The sequence below is a fragment of the Electrophorus electricus genome, chromosome 14 (assembly GCF_013358815.1).
Source record: "Electrophorus electricus isolate fEleEle1 chromosome 14, fEleEle1.pri, whole genome shotgun sequence".
NCBI lineage: Eukaryota > Metazoa > Chordata > Actinopteri > Gymnotiformes > Gymnotidae > Electrophorus > Electrophorus electricus.
Window position 1 is genome coordinate 3,774,509 of NC_049548.1, and position 20,239 is coordinate 3,794,747.

The 20,239-nt window shown below is 38.4% G+C and overlaps 3 protein-coding genes across 3 annotated transcripts; 2 read left to right on the top strand and 1 right to left on the bottom strand.

Moving 5' to 3' along the window:
• Positions 1-1,546: 1,546 nt before the first annotated feature.
• Positions 1,547-3,997, bottom strand: phf5a (PHD finger protein 5A). The gene is made up of 4 exons (XM_027006077.2): positions 3,876-3,997; positions 3,069-3,092; positions 2,407-2,573; positions 1,547-1,754 (listed from the first exon to the last, which is right to left on the bottom strand). Exons 1-4 carry the CDS (start codon positions 3,925-3,927, stop codon positions 1,665-1,667), a joined length of 333 nt encoding a protein of 110 aa, XP_026861878.1. The 5' UTR covers positions 3,928-3,997; the 3' UTR covers positions 1,547-1,664.
• Positions 3,998-7,456: 3,459 nt separating this feature from the next.
• aco2 (aconitase 2, mitochondrial) lies at positions 7,457-15,256 on the top strand. The gene is made up of 17 exons (XM_027006074.2): positions 7,457-7,531; positions 8,379-8,521; positions 8,708-8,966; positions 9,230-9,322; positions 9,434-9,592; positions 9,739-9,889; positions 10,006-10,110; positions 10,198-10,289; positions 11,341-11,446; positions 11,586-11,743; positions 11,949-12,022; positions 12,167-12,278; positions 12,390-12,668; positions 12,757-12,948; positions 13,206-13,338; positions 13,554-13,675; positions 14,215-15,256. The coding sequence occupies exons 1-17, from the start codon at positions 7,496-7,498 to the stop codon at positions 14,347-14,349; spliced, it is 2,349 nt and encodes a 782-aa protein (XP_026861875.2). The 5' UTR covers positions 7,457-7,495; the 3' UTR covers positions 14,350-15,256.
• Positions 15,257-15,526: 270 nt separating this feature from the next.
• On the top strand, positions 15,527-19,246 carry csdc2a (cold shock domain containing C2, RNA binding a). The gene is made up of 4 exons (XM_027006078.2): positions 15,527-15,848; positions 16,459-16,678; positions 16,872-16,994; positions 17,141-19,246. The coding sequence occupies exons 2-4, from the start codon at positions 16,503-16,505 to the stop codon at positions 17,301-17,303; spliced, it is 462 nt and encodes a 153-aa protein (XP_026861879.2). The 5' UTR covers positions 15,527-15,848; positions 16,459-16,502; the 3' UTR covers positions 17,304-19,246.
• The last annotated feature ends 993 nt before the right edge of the window (positions 19,247-20,239 follow it).

A 20,239-nucleotide genomic window follows, 5' to 3' on the forward strand; every position in this document is an offset into this window, starting at 1 on the left:
CATTTGGTCAAAGATTTTTCAAGGATAGTGGTGGTTGAAAACAGGCGGCCATAGTAGCATGTGTTGTTTTCCCATGATTTGTATATTTCTTTTGTACTTTGTTTTGATATGTGGTTATATTTCTTTATGCAGGCTTAAGTAGAAGAAAACTGAACTCCTGAGTTCACAAGTACTTTCACAATCTTGTTTGTTTTTCAGAACTTCAGGGCATAGTTATCATGGAAGAAAATAAATCCATGTACCTAATCTTTGCATTATAATCTTTCATCTGTGTTAGTGTTGTGACCAGTTGGCAGTTTTGACTGTCAGTAACTCTGAATGAATTAATCCAAAGCCTGTACAGTTAACTACAAATATTTTTATTTATTACTACATTATTTGTAGTAATTATATAATAATAGAATTCCAGGTGATCCTGTTATTATACTTTATATACATGTAATATTGGAATTTGGAAGGCTCTGCACTTTTGTTTCTTCTCTCCCTCTCTGGGATCCAGAGGTCTGCTTAGGAATAGCAATAACATTATATATGAGCGTGTTCACCTCACTCTTACTCTGAACTGAGTGACTTAATTTGGGATAAAGAATCTTGCTGCATAGTGTTTTTGTGGTTTTTTGTGTTTGTTTGTTTCATTTAGGGGGAGGGTGGTTTCAAATATACTTTTTAAACAAAAAGTGACACATTTACATGCAATATGAACTGGTCATCTCAAGCACTGAGCTTGTTGCATATGTTGTTACATATGTAAAATGTAATCAATGTGCTCTCAGCTTGTTATAAGTAATAAAAACGTATGACAATATTTTATCAATTGTTTCCACTGTCATACTTTGTCACACTGTCATACTTGGTCATACTTTCTACAGTAATGAAAATTCATTAAAGGAAAAGTTAAGGCAAACATCATCTAAAATGTTTGCTTCTTATGTTGAGCACTAGAGCTTCCTAACAGCAATATTTCTCTCCTCTGTATCTATGGTAAACAGGGCCCAGTAGCTAGTAAAAAAAAAAAAATTAGTTCTAGGCAGAAAAATCTGGTTTTGGTTATTTGAATAATAACTAATAATTTTAGGATGAGAGATATTGTGCATGTTTCTTCCTGTAAAGAACTCTGCATAAAACATATCCACAGGAGTAGTTATCTGAAATGAAGCCTACTCCTTCTAAAATGTCTATAACAAAAACAACCAACCCCCCGCCCCCCCCATCCCTGCCCAAATGAAATGCCTTAGGAATATATATTTCATGTCTATTAAAATGCCTTATCTCCAATACCCTGGAGGTTTATATGTTGTTAAGAGCATGTTTTGGTAGTTGTGATGGAGACCATCACTTTGAAAGGTTAAATGGGTGCTCTGGCTGTTATGCCAGGGAGCTGAATCTTTGGTCCAGTGGTCAGAGCTCATGTTTACCGCCCGTCAGTCCTGGGAACTGGTGGCTGCCTTTAGCCTTCATCACACTAGTATATCATGATTCTGAGAATTTATTGTTCCAATGATATCCTTTTCCGCAGGTGCTAGTGACATGAATTTCAATGATGGAGTAAAAACAAAATTTTATTAATTACATTGGTAAAGCAGTACAAAAAAATCTTCTACAGAAAAAAAACAAAACTGTTGAAACCACATATGAAGGGTTATCTTCAATATTGCTTCAAGACTTCACCTCTTTTTAAAGCCATATTTTTTTCTCTCATAAAAGAGGTCAGTCTTCGAGCTACCAAGGTTCACAATCTTGGGGCATCCATCTCGCTGTGTAAAGGAGATAAGACAGACATTTTAGAAACCACACTTTTAGAATTTAGATTAACCCAAACCAAATTTAAATTTTACTGCATGTAAAACTGTGGCCAAACAATGATGAAAGTAAATGTTTATAGGGACCCATGTTACTATCTGGTAGAGATGCACAGATTAAAACTTTCTTAGCCACTCTGATTTTGTTACATGAGACTGGCCGATTACGGTTTTGGCCAATTCCAATTTTCTTTCTTTTCTAAGAATTATAAATGAACATTTTTGTTCAACTTTCCTTTTAATGGAAACTTCTTACATCTCAATATAAAAATATGCACTGGGTTATAGGACAAACCTCTATTCACAAACACCAGGTAATACAAACGAAAAATCAAGGCTGTTGACGCTGTTGTCTATGTGGATGTGTTTGTGCCGCTGTCGCCCTCGTGTGGTGCACAAGTGTAAATGTGTGCGGCACGGAATCGGATATGAGGGACGATTCGCCCGGTCACTGCTTATGGACGACCACGCTGAAAACCAACCGATTCATCGGTGCATCTCTACCATCTAGCACTCTATACTAACAGTAAGAATACGTGCAAAAATCCTTTTAAATTATGAATGTGTTTTAACAAACTTCTTGAAAATGAAATGAAAATGTACTCACATCTTTTTCCTGTATGGTGCATTCCTTGCAGTAATAAGCATCCGACACACCTGGGCCTCCGCATATCACACAACGTCCTTGGTAGGATCCATAGTTACATTCATCGCATATACGTACTAGTGTGCAGGGCCGGACATAAGAATCACAGATGACGCATTTGCCATCACCTAGAAAGCAGGCGAAAAATTCTATGAGCCACTGAAGTTTTTAAAAAAGGTTTTAAAGGTTTAAAAAAAACATGGCTTCTCTTTATGTGAAGACCTGTTGCACTATTTTCATATATAAAAAATATTTCTCCATGCTTATACCATGTCCACCACTATGTTAGAAGTGTGTAACAACAACACACTTAAGAAATGACCAAAAACAATGAAAAAACCTACTAATACCTTGCACATGTTAAATACTGTCAGTACCTTATTAATATGGATACGATTAACTATATCTATATGCTATAATCACCATATCATTATTACTCTGATTAGTAGCTCAGTAAGGCATTATTGTGTCAGCTCTATGTTCCAGATAACACAACAGGGAATCTGAAGATGGCTTCTTTGAACAAAATAGAAAGTTGTAGACAACACAGAGAACATATTTGCACTGCAGAACTGCTGAATCTGTTACTTTACTTCGCAGCCACTAGGACCTCTTAAACTTACATTTCTCACAAAGTCTTCCAATGGCTGTAAATTAAAAAAAAAAAAAAGGGGGGGGGGGAGACAAGAGAGTTAATTATAATATTTCTGTTATACAGCTAGTTTTTTCTAGAGAACCAAAAGGATAAGTAATAAGTACGGTTAGGCTATTCGCAAGCAGACCCAGAACTGTTAACCAAGCTATCTACATATTTCAGGCTCAATTGCAAATAAACCTAGTAAGTAAAACAACAACAACAATAATAACAACAACAATAATAATGATTATTACGATTATTATTATCAGGAAAGATGCGGACATTTCCACAGATTCAATGCATACTAGTTACAAATAAAAGACATTTTGTTGTACTCAAAGATTTGGACTATCTTCTCTCGAAATATGAGCTCAGTTTTAAACTTTTAGAGAAGAGGCATGTCCCCAGCACACACTCGAGAGCATGGCACATTGTCATTCTAAGGATGCTATCTAGGTAGCTAAATAGCATAGGTTTCTAGATGGCTAGCTAGCTAGCTAGCTAGCTAATTACCTTATCTATAAACAGCAGTAACACAAAAAAAATATTAAATTACTTTTCTTTACACTTACGTTAAAGTTTCATCATATATTTTAGTTTAAATAGCAACAGTAAGTATAAACCGCAGTATATATACACAATACAGTAGCTAAGCTTGGGGATCCTGCAATGTGACTAAGTAGCCAGGATAGCTAACCAGTACCTCGTTTTCATTTTTAAACAGCTAGATAGCTAGCTAGTAACACGAAACCTATTACAAAAAAAGCATCCATTTGTAGACAGAAAGTCTCACCGACACCGGCTTGTTTCCTACAGAAGATCAAGTCTGGATGATGTTTTGCCATTGTCTGTTAGCTAACCAAAGTAGCTAGCCTAGCCTCCACGACAACTTTTCGTTGTAGTGTAACCTCTGAACTTAAACCGAACCCTTCTTCTCCAAAAAACAGTATAACGCCACCTACTGCTGCACGGTGCACGCACTCGCTGTTCATTCAGTCTTAAATAAACTCAAATGTTGGGAGTATATCAAAAGTAATAAAAGCAAATCGAGGACTCGCTACAAAACTGCAAAAAAAAATGCCTTAGTGAAAAAATCGTAACGCTAGAAACAAGACAAGGAGGTGGACACAAATCATGAACAAGCCGTGAAGAAGGCCGAAGACCCCAAAAGCAGGCAAGATATTCCTGCGAGTTCTTCAAGTTACCCCAAGCACTAAACTGCATTTCATACTGATGACACTTGTGTATCTATTCCCTCTATCGTTTCATTCATTCCTCCATCCTGCCATTGGAATAATTTAGAACTCCTTCAGCTGTAGATAGATAGAACAACTAAATTTGCTGTGCTTGTTGAACTACTGGGCCTGACTGGATGCTACTATAACATAACCATAGTTTTCATGCTGTTACAATAGACTTTGGAAAGCCAACTCAATTGTTGTTTTCAAACTTTGCTTTCTAGTTTCATCTATACATGGCAGTTACATAATTTATAATAAACCAGTGAAGGGATCTTAGCTGGTTCATCTTAAATAACCAATAAACATTTCAATTCTGTCAAATGAATCCTCGGTTGTTGCATTTCCTTCTTCCAGCATGGTTGTTTTGTCTTACATATGTTAGATGAATTCATCTCACCATGAAAATGTTCCATAAATCGTCTTTACTTGGGCAGCTCACCCAGGTAGATTACTTGGTTTCGACTGAAAATCTTACTTCATTCTTTTCAGACTCAAACACCAGTCTGAGTTGCTTGCGCTGCATTAGCTGAGTGGGATGTAGAGGCTTCTCTGTACACAACCACCTATAGCATGTGAGGTGTTTAGGGGACATCTGCAAATTGTAGTGAAAGAAAATAACCTGGGTTGCGCAATCCCTCCTCTAAGCAGCATAAGTCTTTTCATGCACATTGCTGACATGCGGTGCCAACCACCACCACAAGTAAATTCTCAACCTGTGGGAAATATTGTCAGTTGAGGGGGCCAGTGGGCTGCACAGTAATTTTAGCATGGTGGCCAGGACCCCCAGACCACTTCCTGGCGTTTGTTCATGCTCTCGGCCTTTCCCTCTTGCCTCTCTTTTCTTTTCTGGTTTCATTTTTACATGATCACACGTTAGTTTGTGTGAAGAAAAAATACTCTCCATTAAACAAAGTTCTGAAAATCATAGATTTTCATGTCTTCAGTGGCATCAGAGCAAAGAGCAGAAAAGAGGATATGCAACAGTATGTCACTAAATGAGTCAGAAGCAGTCAAAAATATGTTTAGTTAGATATTTAATGGTGTCTAAACCAGATTATACCGTAAATGTACAGATATTATATCTTGTGCGTATGAACGTCAGGTAACACCTATAATATTAGTTATATCCTTAGTGAAGATCACATTACCCAAGTGACTGCAAGCTATGCTAATTTTGGGGGGTATCTTAGCTAAATTAGTTGGCTCTGCCAGCCAATAGTTAACTATAAAATAGATTCCTATCCTAAGTGTTTAACTACCAGAGGTCATAATAATTCAAAATAAATAAATAAATTTACTGTTTTAGGCTTTGACTTGTGATGAATCTGCACACGGGAGAACTGTAGGCTTGAAAGCGTGATTATAGCACCCTACACACACACCAAAAAAAAAAGGGTTAAAATGTTTGGATTATCTAGCTAAATATTTTATCTGATTAAAACACTTGTAGCATTATTCGTTTATTTAAATACCTCACATAATATGTTTAATATATAGGCTAATACTTTAATATATTATGAGAGGAATTCATTAATTTAAGAAGACACTTACGCTCATTTTAGTTGAAACAAGAGGAGTTGGATACGATCATGAATAAGCCATGAAGATGTCTGAAGATCCAAACATAACGTAGGATATTCAGTCGAAAAATCTACGTGGAGATGGCACGTAATAAAAAATGTTTTAAAACATTTCCCCACTCACCCGCCTTCAGGAGATCTTTTCCCTTCAAGCTTGGGTCCTCTGCCAGAGGCCCCTAATAGAGTACCACGGGAACCACTGTTGCCTTCACCTCTACATCTTTTCCAGCTCTTATCTCAGCCCTTGGTATTTCTTGAGCTTTTCGTGTTCCTCATTACTGATGTTCCTATTGTTTGGGATTGCTACATCCATTATTACAGCCCTCTTCTGCTGCTTGTCCAGCACTACTATGTCCGGTTGGTTAGCCATTATCATTTTCTTTGTATCTGGAAGTCCCACAGGATCTTAGTATGGTCATTCTCCATAAATGATGGAGGTGTATCCCACTTAACCTTGGAACTTCCAGCCTGTAATCAGCACAGATGTTTCTGTATACTATGCCAGCCACTTGGTTATGGTGTTCCATGTTTGCTCCGCCTGCTAGCATCTTGCACCCTGCTGTTATGTGCTGGATTGTCTCAGTGGCTTCATTACACAACCTGCATCTGGGGTCCTAACTGGTGTGTAGATCCGAACCTCTATTAATGTTGTGTTCAGGACTTGTTCCTGTGCTGCCACGATTAGTGTCTCCATGTTGTCTTTCAGTCTAGCCTTTTCCAGCCATTGGCACAATTTCTCTATAACAGCAAGTGGGAGTTCATTCCACCATCTTGGAGCCAGGACAGACAATAGTCTCGATGCTTGCCTTCCATAAGGCCCGAAGCACAGTATTTCAAGCCAAGCCGTACTTGAGGTTCGAAGCACTCAAGGTACACTTCCACTTTTCAATTTTACCATTCTGATGGAATGTCTTTCACAAATGTTTGTAAAAGCAGACTGTATGGTTACATGTTTAATTTTATACCCCTGTGGGAATAGGACTGAATGAAACACCTGAATTCAATGATTCAAGAGATGTCTCCCAATACGTTTTGTTCACATAGTGTATATATATTGAACAACAATTACTAACACTAATAGGTTAGCCAAATTTTAAAAAGAATAGTATCATTACTACATAAAACACATGCCGTTTAAAGAACTTTTCACAACCGTCCGTGCAAAGTTCCCTGCACGTTGTCATAACGCCCTCCACATCGTTTTGGCGACCGTACAAAAAACGTTCAGAGGACGTTTGCGGTGAACGATGGGGCAGGTATTTATCTTAACTGGGAAAACAATTCAACATATCTCTTTTTATTTCATCTCTTTGTAGACAGCTCACCAGCCATTAATTTCGGCGTCTCAGCGCCCATGTCAAATGTGGTTTTGAGGTGTTATTATTTTGGTGCAAGAATTCACAAATGTGGATTTTAGCATTTAATAAATAATCCTATTATTAATGTTGAGTTCTTTGTATTTTAATTTTATTAATTTATTTTTGCCCTTTTTTTTGGCCAGCATAAGTCCTGAGCTCAGCAACAGAAAGTAACGTTACAGGCGTTATATTGCGACGTCACTTATAAGCGTCACATCTTTGTCAGTGAACAAAATGGCAACCTACTGCTTGACTGTCGCCCGGCTTCAGGTATTTAAAGAAAAATGCATTTGAAACTTAGCTAAACACGTTTCGTAATTTAGAAGTCGATTAATGTCGACTGTTAAAGCTAAGCGCTTCTGTCTACTATTCAAGGAAGGTTTTGGCAGACTACCATAACGAATGAGCCCTCGTCAACACTCCGCAGGTCATCGCTTCCAAGGATGTTGGCCGCTAGCTAGCTCCGTTGCTAAGTTGAATGCGCGATGGAGAGCTGTGATTCCCGTGTATTTGATGCAAAATCAGAAAACCACCCGTGCAAAATGCACCTGGATGTTAAGAAATTATACCTTTTTTGTATCGGAAAGAGAGGGTTTGTATTTTATTTGCAAGGTTAATACAAGGTTAAAATAAGCTATGAAGCATAGCAACCACGCAGGGCAGGGGCTCTTCTGCCGTTTATCCACCGAGACAGCGACTAAGGTTAGCACAGTGTAGGCGAAAGGTGGGGTTTCTTAAAAAAGCGAAATTATGATATTTAACATGGTAATGAGCCTACATGGCTTTATTTTTGGCTATTTTTGGAAATCATGTCTTTATTTTTGTCTTTTGCTGTTTGTTTTCTTTGGACCACGTCTTGTACTGTTAGTATTGTTCTGTTCGAAAAGACTTAGATAGTCTTACCCGTAAATTTCTTCCGTTGTTATTTTTCTAATTTATTTGGAAAATAGTGGCTAGTGAAGTTAAAATATAAACGGGAAATATTAATTTGCCACAGTTTGTGTTGGCAAAGTTTGTTAAATTGTGCACTTTGATTAGTTTATAAGTTGTAGTATGTTTTCTGCAAGTTTGTGTTGTCCATCTGGACCCTTTGGAAAAATGTCCTCTATTTTACCAGCTTGCACTGGGGCATGGCATCCGACGGCTGCATGTGTCTGCGGCCTTTTGTGCAAGAGCTAAGGTGTCCATGAGCCACTTTGAGCCCAGCTCCTACATCGCCTATGAGAAGCTCCAATCAAATGTCAACACTGTACGCAAAAGGTCAGGCTGCTCCACCAGCTTCTACTCTTGTTTGTTTCACTTCGCTTATCAACATTACTGTTTTATCACTGCTCTCATTATTGATTTGTCCACTCTTGGGTGCTTTTACTGCCCCCTGCCCTCCATTAACGTAGTATTGGAAAAGTCATAAGTAGTACAACAATGTGATCTGTCTGCATCAACTAGGCTTAACAGGCCACTCACCCTATCAGAGAAGATCGTGTATGGCCATCTGGATAGCCCCGCCGATCAGGAAATTGTTCGAGGGCGTACGTACTTGCGCTTGCGCCCGGACAGGGTGGCAATGCAAGATGCGACTGCGCAGATGGCCATGCTGCAGTTCATTAGCAGTGGGCTGCCTAAAGTAGCTGTGCCGTCTACCATCCACTGTGACCACCTTATTGAGGCTCAGGTAGGGGGAGCCCAGGACCTGCAGAAAGCAAAGGTAAGTGTGAGGCTAAATGCACTTGTTGCACCTTTAGTGAATCTGAGCATTCCTGCTGTGCAAGAGCAATCAAGTCTGAGCAAGAAACCATGTATTGAAATGTTTGCTAAGATTTAGATGACTCATAAAAGGTGCTATAGATTGAGTTTTGTGATTAATATAGCGAATTCCCTCAGTCTGTACTTAGTGTGTGGTTACTTTCTGAGTGGACAGTGATTCATGGTTTGTATCTCTCCCCACCCATCGCTTGCTATATAAAACAGGAAGTGAATCAGGAGGTTTACAACTTTCTTGCCAGTTCTGGGGCTAAATATGGTGTGGGTTTCTGGAAGCCAGGTTCTGGAATCATCCATCAGGTACTGTAATGTGGTTTGTAGTAGTGCTGATCACTAGAGAAGCCCTTAAAATGGCTTAAAGTATCCAAACATTTTCACCTTAGTGAATCTGAATTTTTACATCCTTCTCAGATTATTCTGGAAAACTATGCCTACCCTGGGGTAATGCTGATAGGTACAGACTCTCACACACCTAATGGTGGTGGACTGGGTGGTATCTGCATTGGAGTGGGTGGAGCTGATGCTGTTGATGTCATGGCAGGAATTCCATGGGAGCTTAAGTGTCCCAAAGTGAGTTGACCTTTCATATTCAAAGTTGCTGCCATCATTGAGTTTACCGTTATTTATTCACATTAATATCCTATTTAATGCTTTGCATTACTTGCTTATTTGCAATGACATCTTTTGACATAAGTCCATATTAATTATTTGTCCAGGTCATTGGTGTGAAGTTGACAGGCACGCTGTCAGGTTGGACCTCACCAAAGGACATAATCCTGAAAGTGGCAGGCATCCTGACTGTAAAAGGTGGCACTGGTGCTATTGTGGAGTACCATGGGCCTGGAGTGGACTCCATCTCCTGTACTGGTGAGGGCACCCACAATAATGACAGAGCAGGAATTGTAAAACAGGCAAATTAGTCACATCATAGGTTTTGTTTCATCTGCTTTCTTTTTACATGTACCATTTCCTTTATTATTTAGGAATGGCTACGATCTGTAACATGGGTGCTGAAATTGGAGCTACCACATCTGTTTTCCCTTACAATCATCGCATGAGGACATACCTGGAGAAAACCGGCCGTGCAGGTTAGTGGTTGTGTACATGGTAGAGGTGGAATAATTCATCCTTCTCATCTTCTTGATATTTTCAGGATTATTTTTCTTGTTTCTCAGATATTGCTGCTTTGGCTGAGGAGTACAAAGAGCTCCTGGTCCCAGACACTGGCTGTGAATATGACCAGCTGATTGAGATCAACCTGAATGAGGTGTGGACTAGGGCTCAACCCCCCCCCCCCCCCCCCCCCCCCCAAATGAACACTGATTCCCTGTTACCAATTTAAATGACTGATTACATTTAAACCGTTGTAGAGAATGTTGTTTTTATGTATTTATTTTTTATTAGAATTGTCTTTGGGGGGGGAAACTGCAAAAATAATAATCACAATATAGCAGTCAAATAGTGTAATACAAAAAAAAGGTTTGATTTTAAATATCCTTAACTGTCTTAAAATTGTTGGTACAATGCAGCTGTGTGAGTCCAAAAACAATCTAAGAAACCAACAACCTTATTTATTTTTTTAAATATGTGACATAATGGCTTTTGTGATATGCCAATGCATCAGAAATGTCTTCCCACCACTTGGGCTTATTTCATGTGCAACAGCACTAGTAAACACTCACTTTGGGTGTTAAGAAGGCAGCATGTATTTGTGCCATAAGTGCTGGGCCAAGTTTCTCTATGAGCTCATTCCTCTGTGGACTGCTGTCTTCATGCCATGTTATTTGATTTAAAAAAAATATATATATATGTATATATGTATAATATATATATATATATATAATATATATATATATATATATATTATATAATATATATATATATATATATATATATATATATATATATATATATATATATATATATATATATATATATATATATATATATTTATTTATTTATTTATTTATTTATTATTATTATTATTTTTTTTTATTAATGCATCACTGTTTAGGAGCAGTGCATAGGTCTGTTTGTTTAAAAAACAAACAAACAAAAAAAAACCTCAATGTTCACATTTTGCTGTTAATGGTAAAACATTCATTAGAATTAATTGGGAAATGTGGCCACCACTAGTGAGATAATCGGTAAATTCTGATATAATTAATCTGGAAATAGTGAAATTAGTTGAGTTGAAGGTTCCTGATATTTTACAGACTTATGGCATAAATGTCAACTGAAATGCTTTTGGTCATGGTAAAATGTTTAGTCACATCTACATTTTACCCTTTGCTGATTTACTGATTTACTTCTTGCAGTTGAAGCCACACATCAATGGTCCCTTCACTCCTGACCTGGCTCACCCAGTCTCAAGCATTGGATCTGTGGCAGAGAAAAATGGGTGGCCCCTAGATGTTAAAGTTGGTGGGTGCCACCAGAGGTCCATTAACTGATTCAAATGTATACAGCTTGATATAAAATGATACTAATTTTTTTCTAAGTAAACTGTTACTATGAATAAATGTTACACCAATGGCATGTTTTATTTTTCCAAACATCCCAGGTCTGATTGGAAGCTGCACTAACTCAAGTTATGAGGATATGGGAAGAGCCGCCTCTCTAGCTAAACAGGCTCTTGACAAAGGACTCAAATGCAAGGCCAAATTCACAATCACCCCCGGGTCAGAGCAGATCCGTGCCACCATTGAAAGAGATGGTTATGTAAGTCCCATTTATTGTTTTAGAAGCTTATTTAAAATGATACTGACCTATGATGGAGGACTGTACATAGACCAGGTATGGACACTGGATATGAGAACATTATCAGTTCCATATGCTGACAGTCAGTGCTCAGTGCTTAATTGGTAGCTCAGTGAGTTTGGTGATGGAGTTGACAGTAGTTTGGAATGACTTTTCCTGGTTGCAGTCTAAGATCTTCAATGATGTTGGAGGAGTTGTCCTGGCCAATGCTTGTGGACCATGCATTGGACAGTGGGACAGGTAATTAGAAATTAGAACTTTATTAGAAATCAGCCTATGAAAGTGACCCTTTTTTATTTAAAAAAATTCTTCTGAAATTGTTTATGATTCATGTAGTGTTTTATACATTTGGAATTAATCCTCTTATTTTTAAATGTTCCCCAGGCGTGATGTTAAGAAAGGAGAGAAAAACACAATTGTCACATCATTTAACAGAAACTTCACAGCTAGAAATGATGCTAACCCTGCCACCCATGCCTTTGTCACATCTCCAGAGGTACTAGGCCAATGGTCTAATTTGTAGAAAACCTACATTTTAGTCTGAACTTTTTTGGTTTTTCTTTTCTTTTATGTTCTCTTTCCCTTCTTTTTTTGATTGCGGTTTTAGATAGTCACAGCTCTTGCCATTGCTGGCACACTGAAATTCAATCCTGAGACTGACTACCTGACAGCTCCCAATGGAGAAAAGTTCAAGCTGCAACCCCCCACAGGCGACGAACTGCCTGCCCGTGGCTTCGACCCTGGACAGGACACATACCAGCATCCTCCATCAGATGGCACAGGCCTCAGAGTGGACGTCAACCCACAGAGCAACCGCCTGCAGCTACTGGAGCCCTTCGACAAGTGGAATGGCAGAGACCTGGAGGACTTGCAAGTTCTCATAAAGGTGTATTGGACAAGGAGTACATCTGGTTGGGTGTGGCCTTAGGCTCCTACTCTTCTCCACATCTGCCTCTGACCTTTGTCTTTCTCAGGTGAAAGGCAAGTGCACTACAGACCACATCAGTGCTGCTGGGCCCTGGCTGAAATTCCGTGGTCATCTGGACAACATATCCAACAATCTTCTCATTGGAGCTGTTAACGTTGAAAATGACGCTGTTAATAAGATCCGTAACCAGCTGACTGGAGAGTTTGGTGGTGTTCCTGATGTTGCCCGGGAGTACAAGGCAAGAGCTTCATCAGTCATGTTGTTATTTCCACATGGTTTCTTTTTATCATTTCCTATGGGCTGCATGGATAGCTTGTTCCATTTATATCAGAATAATCTAATTTAAGGTACACTTTAAATGTCAGATTTACCACACATCAGTGCAGTATTGCCACGTAAAAGGACAAGTGCTTTTACTATAGTTGTTTAACAGCCTTCAAAACTTTAGTAGCGCTTGATGTAAAAGACTTCTGCTTCTCAATTGTCCTGCTGTAGAGGAATGGTGTTTCGTGGGTTGTGGTGGGAGATGAGAACTACGGTGAGGGGTCTAGTAGAGAACACGCTGCCCTTGAGCCCAGACATCTAGGAGGCAGGGCTATTATTGTCAAGAGCTTTGCCAGAATCCATGGTGAGCAAGTGGAATTGTTTTTTCCGTCTCTTCCCCTATCAAATTTTGAGTCTAAACAGGTTTCACTATTAATCATATGTCCAACCCTATGTCAATTTATATTGGTGCTATATTGTTGAATTTTTAAATTTGTCATTCATAAGCTTAATTTAAGATGTTGTTTTTTTTAATCTAAGTTCAAGCTATTGTTTCTTTCATCCTTCATCTCTTAACAGAAACAAACTTGAAAAAGCAAGGTCTGCTTCCTCTTACCTTTGCTGACCCTGCCGATTATGAAAAAATCCGCCCAGATGACAAAATATCCATCACAGGTCTAAAGACCTTTGTCCCTGGAAAGGTGAGGAGTATTGTATCTTTCATTACAGTTTACTTTGGTTTCATGCCTGTTCTGTAAACAATCTCATAATTCTAGTGTAAACTCACAAGCCACTCTACATGTCTTGGGAGGTGTACAGTTAGAACCTTAAGCCCATCTGTTGTCATGCATAATTTGTTTTGATGATGATGATTGGAGCTGATACAGGGCTGATCAAAACAAAGTCACAATAGTGCTACTGTGTCAGTATTTAGAATGATACAGCACCAAATAATATCCAGGCTGCATTAGTCCTGTATTCAGAAGCCTTATAGGGTGGTGGGCAAATTGTGCATGGAAACATGTGGGCCCAGCCTGTGATTGGACACTTATTAAAAAAAAAAAGCATCTATAAAATAGGTCTGCCTTTTTGTAAAGTGGACAGTGCATGCAAGTACAACTTAAACCCTCGATTCCAGCTAGTGACCACTTTATTGGCATCTTGTCATATTGTCCCTGGTAAACAACAGGCATCAAAGAAATTACTGTGTGCGTCTGTGTGTTTGTGTGCGAACCTCTAGCCCCTGCAGGCCATCCTCAAACACAGTGATGGCAGCAAGGAAACCATCGAGCTGAATCACACTTTCAACGAGACTCAGATTGAATGGTTTCAGGCAGGCTCTGCCCTAAACAGGATGAAGGAGCTGCAGAAGTAAAAGAAAGCATACTACGAGTAAAAGGAGCTGGATTTGAAACAGACAGATCATATTTTTGGGGGGCCAGGAGTAAGCACACTCCTATGCAAAGCACTACACCGGATTGATTTATAAGTACCCAGTTAAACAAACAGTTCTGCAGGAAAGTCATCCAAATATGCAAATTGATACAGAAGCACGAGGACATGTGAGGAGCATGTCAGTCAAAGGCCTTGTACTCCACACAGATATTTTAAGTTGCATGAAGTTTCAGTGACTCTACCACTTTACATTTTTGGATGGTTTGATTTGAAGAGGTATTTTGATTGGGTTCCTCACCCAATCACAACCTTATCACAATCAGCTTAACAATCGTTGCTTTTTATTTGCTAGTCAAATAAAACATACATATGCTGCAATGAATACTGCTCGAGAAACTTTGTGTAGTTTGCTGTAGTATAAGGTGTGAGCAAGTTGTAAGACTGATATGCCATATTACTGCGGTATTAACTATTCTCTGAGTAATTTTACTGTAAGGGAGAGCCCTGGCTGTGTGTTGTCTTGTACCAATACCAACTTGCTTGTATATAGAATCAGCACTTGTGCTTCAGGTGACGCATCTTAAAATTTTAAAGAGTGCTTATTTATTAATATTATCAGAGAAATTCAAATCTCCATTAATTTTTGTCCATAGTTGTTGATTAAAGATCAAATTGAAGATGAGCCTTTTGTGTTTTGAGAGCATTTTCTTTTCTGTGTATTTTTGCACACATAATGGAGCTGTTTGTTTAGGGTTTTTTTAAACACCCTATAAGAAAACTTGGGGTATACCTTACATTGCCACACTAGTGAATATTGGAATATTGTATATCTCACTTGAATCTGATGATTAGAATGCTGAAATAAACTGATGAATTTGTACTCTTCAGTAGTAGACTTAATGTCTCATGGTTCATTGGAGTCTGTTAGGATTACTCTCATACTCATATTCTGGGTCATTTTAATGTGAAAGTGAAAAGACATTGTCTTGTTTTTCAACTAGCATTGTTTGAAAATTAGTAAAACTTATTTATTGGCATTAGGGTATAACATTTTTTTGGCTCATAAACGCGTTACTATTTTTTTCTTATGCATAGACGAAGCAATATAAGCATAATGTATAGTGTCAGACTCCTGTTCATCAGTGATTCATCTAGATAATACGGATCCTTGTCATAAGAATGTACATGGCTTTCATTACAGTTGTGAAGGCTGAATGATTTTAAGGGTATTTGTTCTAGATAAAACATCAAAACATCCATCAACCCTATGGTCCTCCACCTCCTTTTCCAGCACCTCGCTCGGTAGGCTCTGTTAGGTTACGTGGTGTTTGGTTAACAAACAACAGACTCGACAGGCCGTGGAGAACAAGGACTGCTTCGGACACAGGAACTGCATGATTGATTGCCTTATTGCAATGTAACGCTGCTAGCGTTAACTAAAAATAGGCCCATTACACCCACAGACGCAAAACAGATACGGTAAGAGCAGCCTTTGAACGTTTTTATTCGATGTGTAGCGGAGCTGTCGCGTAGCTTAAGATAGCCGTCTCCAAATACGGTTATCATTAATAAAATCTGGTTGTTTTATAAGGCGGTCAAATTTACAGGGTGAGTGGAGCGAGGAACTGTTCCTCGCTGTTTGCCGCAGTTTATGGTGGCTATGAAGTGGTCGTTTGTGTGGCTCGTTTAAACGAGGCATGGTTTCTGTCAAAATTATGCAATATTAACATGCTCGCTAGCCATTACGACAATAACGTTACTTGGGCAAATAAATCACACTGTACCAAACGGATGATGATGAGCATCTCAAGTCACAAGAAGACTGCTTGTTTCTCCTACCCTTATTGTACCTGCTGTAGTCCACAAGACGTTTAATCGATTTAATGTGACAAAAGCTAGCTAATTATTTTAATTAAAGAATGATCTTCATGTTCCTAGTGTTAAGTATTGGGTTTTTAAAATATATTTTTCCAGCTTGTTAACAAATAAAACCATCTTCAAAACCACAGCTTAGCATCGAATATTCTGTTGAAGCTGACCATCAAACTACTGTTGGAACTCTTTTGTGGCTTTTCTGGTTTGTCTCCAGCCCCAGAAGCCTGTGGGTTCAGAGGGGGTTAATTGCTCTAAGTGATGGCTGATTCAGATACCTCATCCTCATCCGAACCTCCACTGCACTGTCCCCACACTCCTCTCTCCCTGTCTTTCCCCTTCCTGAGAGAGGGCAGTCGTGTTTGGGAGAGAAAACCACCACAGTCCGGGGAGCCACCAAGTCCACTTCCCACTCGCCGCAATCGCACCTATTCCGCGTAAGTCCAGAGCAAGTTGCAGCATACTTTGGAAAATGGCTTATTGTATGTATGAATACATCTCATCATAGCATCCAAAATACTGGAGTGTGTGTTGCTTGTGTATTCTGTGAGGGAGAACTTTGCTTTGCCTTTTTTTCATTATGCATTTATATATTCTCTTTTCTGGTGTATTGTCTCCACCCTTGTTAAGTACTGTGAGGGCCAGGTCTGGACAGGTTTTCAAGGGAGTCTGCAAGAATTTTTCCAGGTCCCAGGGACATGGTTTTATCCGCCCTTCTAACGGGGGAGAAGACATTTTTGTTCACATCTCAGAGTAAGTGTGATTGCTTAGCAGAGCTAGAGGTAATGTAGTGAACAACAGAACAGTACATGTATCGCAGTGCATAAGTTACTTACTTAGTTACTGAATTTTTAATGTTGTGCAATAATTTTAATGTTGTGCATTATCTCACTCATCAGCATTGAGGGTGAATATGTACCAGTAGAAGGAGATGAGGTGACCTACAAAGTGTGTCCTGTTCCTCCCAAGAACCTGAAGCTCCAGGCTGTAGAGGTGGTCATCACCAGCCTTACACCGGGGACCAAGCATGAGACCTGGTCTGGACAAATAATCAGCTCCTAGCTCAGATTGGTAGTGCTGACAGTATGAAGAACGGACATTTGGGCTGGAAGGGTTCTGACATAGGAGAGGGTGGAGGCATGTGGAACAAAAGATAACTAAAAGGGTTTAAATAAACATCTAAAAGAGAGCTAATGAGGACAGTGACTTAATGAGTTTGAAATGTGTTATATCTAAGTAGGTTATGGATGGGATGGGAACTGGTGTTGTGTAACTTGTGTTTTTTAGCTCGACAAATGTGTGGTAAAAGCAACTTTTAATGGGAGGATTGCTTGGCATTTACTGGAGTCAGTTTAGCAAGGTCAAATGAAGTTTGAAAGGGCCACAACACACAATGACTAAAAGTGTCCCTTAGGTTATTATTGTCTCCGTCTTTATGGATGTCATTTATTTCTGTATTTATTTTATTTGTTTCAACATAACAGAGATTTTGGTAATTACATGCACTTAGAGTAACGCTTACATTTCACACACTACTGGATAACCAAAATTTAAACAGGGGTCCATAGATGAATAGTAATAGTTAAAAGTAGTTTTGCATAACCTAAAATCTTGACAGTGGGAACCCATTCTTTATTAAGAACCCTGGAAACGATCACAAACCTCAGACTTCTCACAAAGAGATGCTTATTTTTGACATTAGTCTGTCAGACATTGTCCTTGTGTCTGTGACTGCATTTACATGTACAGTATTTGGCAGATGTAAGTGTCCAAAGTGACTTACATATTTACTATATTTTACATATTTAGTAAGTATAGAGGTGCTCCCAGGGAACTAATAATTTACATTATTATACTGATAGTATGCATTTTGAGAACTCAGATTTGAAGAGCTTTGGTTCAGAAATTCCTATAACTGCTCATTTCAAGGCAAATTAAAAAAAAAACTTTATATGATTTAACAGCTGAGGAGTCCACTTTAAAATTACTTCACTCATAAAATACACATCAGTACAAAAGAAAAACGTGCTTATTAGAAAATGAAAGGAAGGATTTGTGCAACATGGAAGAAATTTAAAAAATGTAAAAAAACAAAAAAAAACAACAACCTTTAAAAGATCACATACAGAGTTACAAGTGTGTGTGATGTACAATTTAAAATGAGTAGATAGAAAAAGATTTGCATCCTGATCTAGGAAGCTGTAGATTAAGCATTATATTACTGTCATTCCAAGTTTTTCCTTAATAACTCGTTGGGGTTTAGTAGCAACAGATTAGTTGCATTATGTTTAATGCCCAAAGCCTGAGGGCAAACCTCATGTTAGGGCTTCAAACTCCTTTATTTCCTTGCTAGAGTGTGAGCAATCTAATGTGTCCACGCCATTAAATAACAGTTAAAAGGGTTCAAAGTGCAATCTGTTTGCACTGAAAGTGAAAAACAATAAAACATGTTCACATCATCCTGAGTACTATAAATGTCACCAGTTTATGTGATCATTTCAATTCAAGAAAAGCAACCACTGCCCGCTGGATAGTATTATACAACTGCTATAATTTACTTCTGTCAGTGTTAGTGCTAAAACATGTCCACAAATAAAATGAGTTAACCAGATACACGTTGTCACCCAGTCCCAAATCAGATCTGATAGTCCTTCCAATGAGAGCTACTGCACACAATGATTCTCTTGACACTGGAGTAGCAAGCCATGAAGCTTTATTACACTTTAAACAAGACCGTGTGCTCTGGGAAACTAAAAAGCTCATTGTCATTGTGCTTCCCACTTCCCCTAACTCTTTTAAACATTAATCTGACAAACCGAAGGAAGCTTGTGTGCAGTGCACATATATGGTGATAGCTTGATTCGAAGAAAAAAGAGACTAGAACATTTTTGCATGTTAGAATGTTAGAATTTTTACTCAGGAAGTACTCTTACTGATAGATCCCGTCGACCAGAATATCCTGTACGTCTCATGTTTGTGATTCTAATGTATAATAAACTGATTCCTCACTGGATGTATGTTTACACAGACTGGAGCAGAACAAAATCAGTGCTATTACATTGAACAAAGTGCTGCCAATTTTTGAGTGGCATATTTTTGCATTTTTTCTGTTATGTTGATGGAAGACCATACAGTGCAGTCTTGATATATTTGGACAGTGACATGGTTTACGTTATCTTATGTTTTTTGGCTCAGTACTCCAGCACAGTGGATTTGAAGTGAGATTTCAAGGTTAAAGTACAGAATGTCTGCGTTAATATGAGGGCATTTATAGCTATACTGGGTGAACCATATAGAAACCGTGGCTCTTTTTATACATAGCACTTGGCTTGGGAGAAGTACATAAATCCTTCCCTTTGCATATAACTTGTGCATATATGTGTAATATATAGTGTAATATTACTCAGTTAAAAGTGGATGCCAAGCATTCAAGTATGCACTTCAGTTAATCTTTTCTCAAGTATGTAGGTGCATATTTTTGCGACAGCACTGTTTAAAATATTTTTTTTAAATATTCAAAGATATATTTTTTAATGTTCTGTCCAAAAAACCTGACTTAATTACTCAACATCTACTCATTAATTGGACTCTAATTGTAATCATCAGAGGGTTTCCTCTCAGTTCACTCATATTTAAAAAGCTTATTGTTAGACAAATGTAGTGGAGTCAAAACCCATCTCTTTTAATTGTAAATTACTAAAAGCACATTGTGGAATATGTTCTCTGTTGTGCTCAACCTTTGCAATGCTCTCTTTGGGAGGGTGGGGGCATCATTCATCATTTGAAACTCCTTTGCTGATTTTTTTTTTCTTGTCCAGCAATGTGTATTGCTGTATCATTAACTCATACACAGGAAAACTAACAAAAGCTCCAGCATTGATTCTAGATGTGACAGTAAAGCAAGTCTGTCCAAACCAAATCAAGAACACCAGCCAGGATGTAAACATAGCCATCAAATTCTACCGCAAAGAGAAAAATATAGAAGCTTCAGAGGGTTG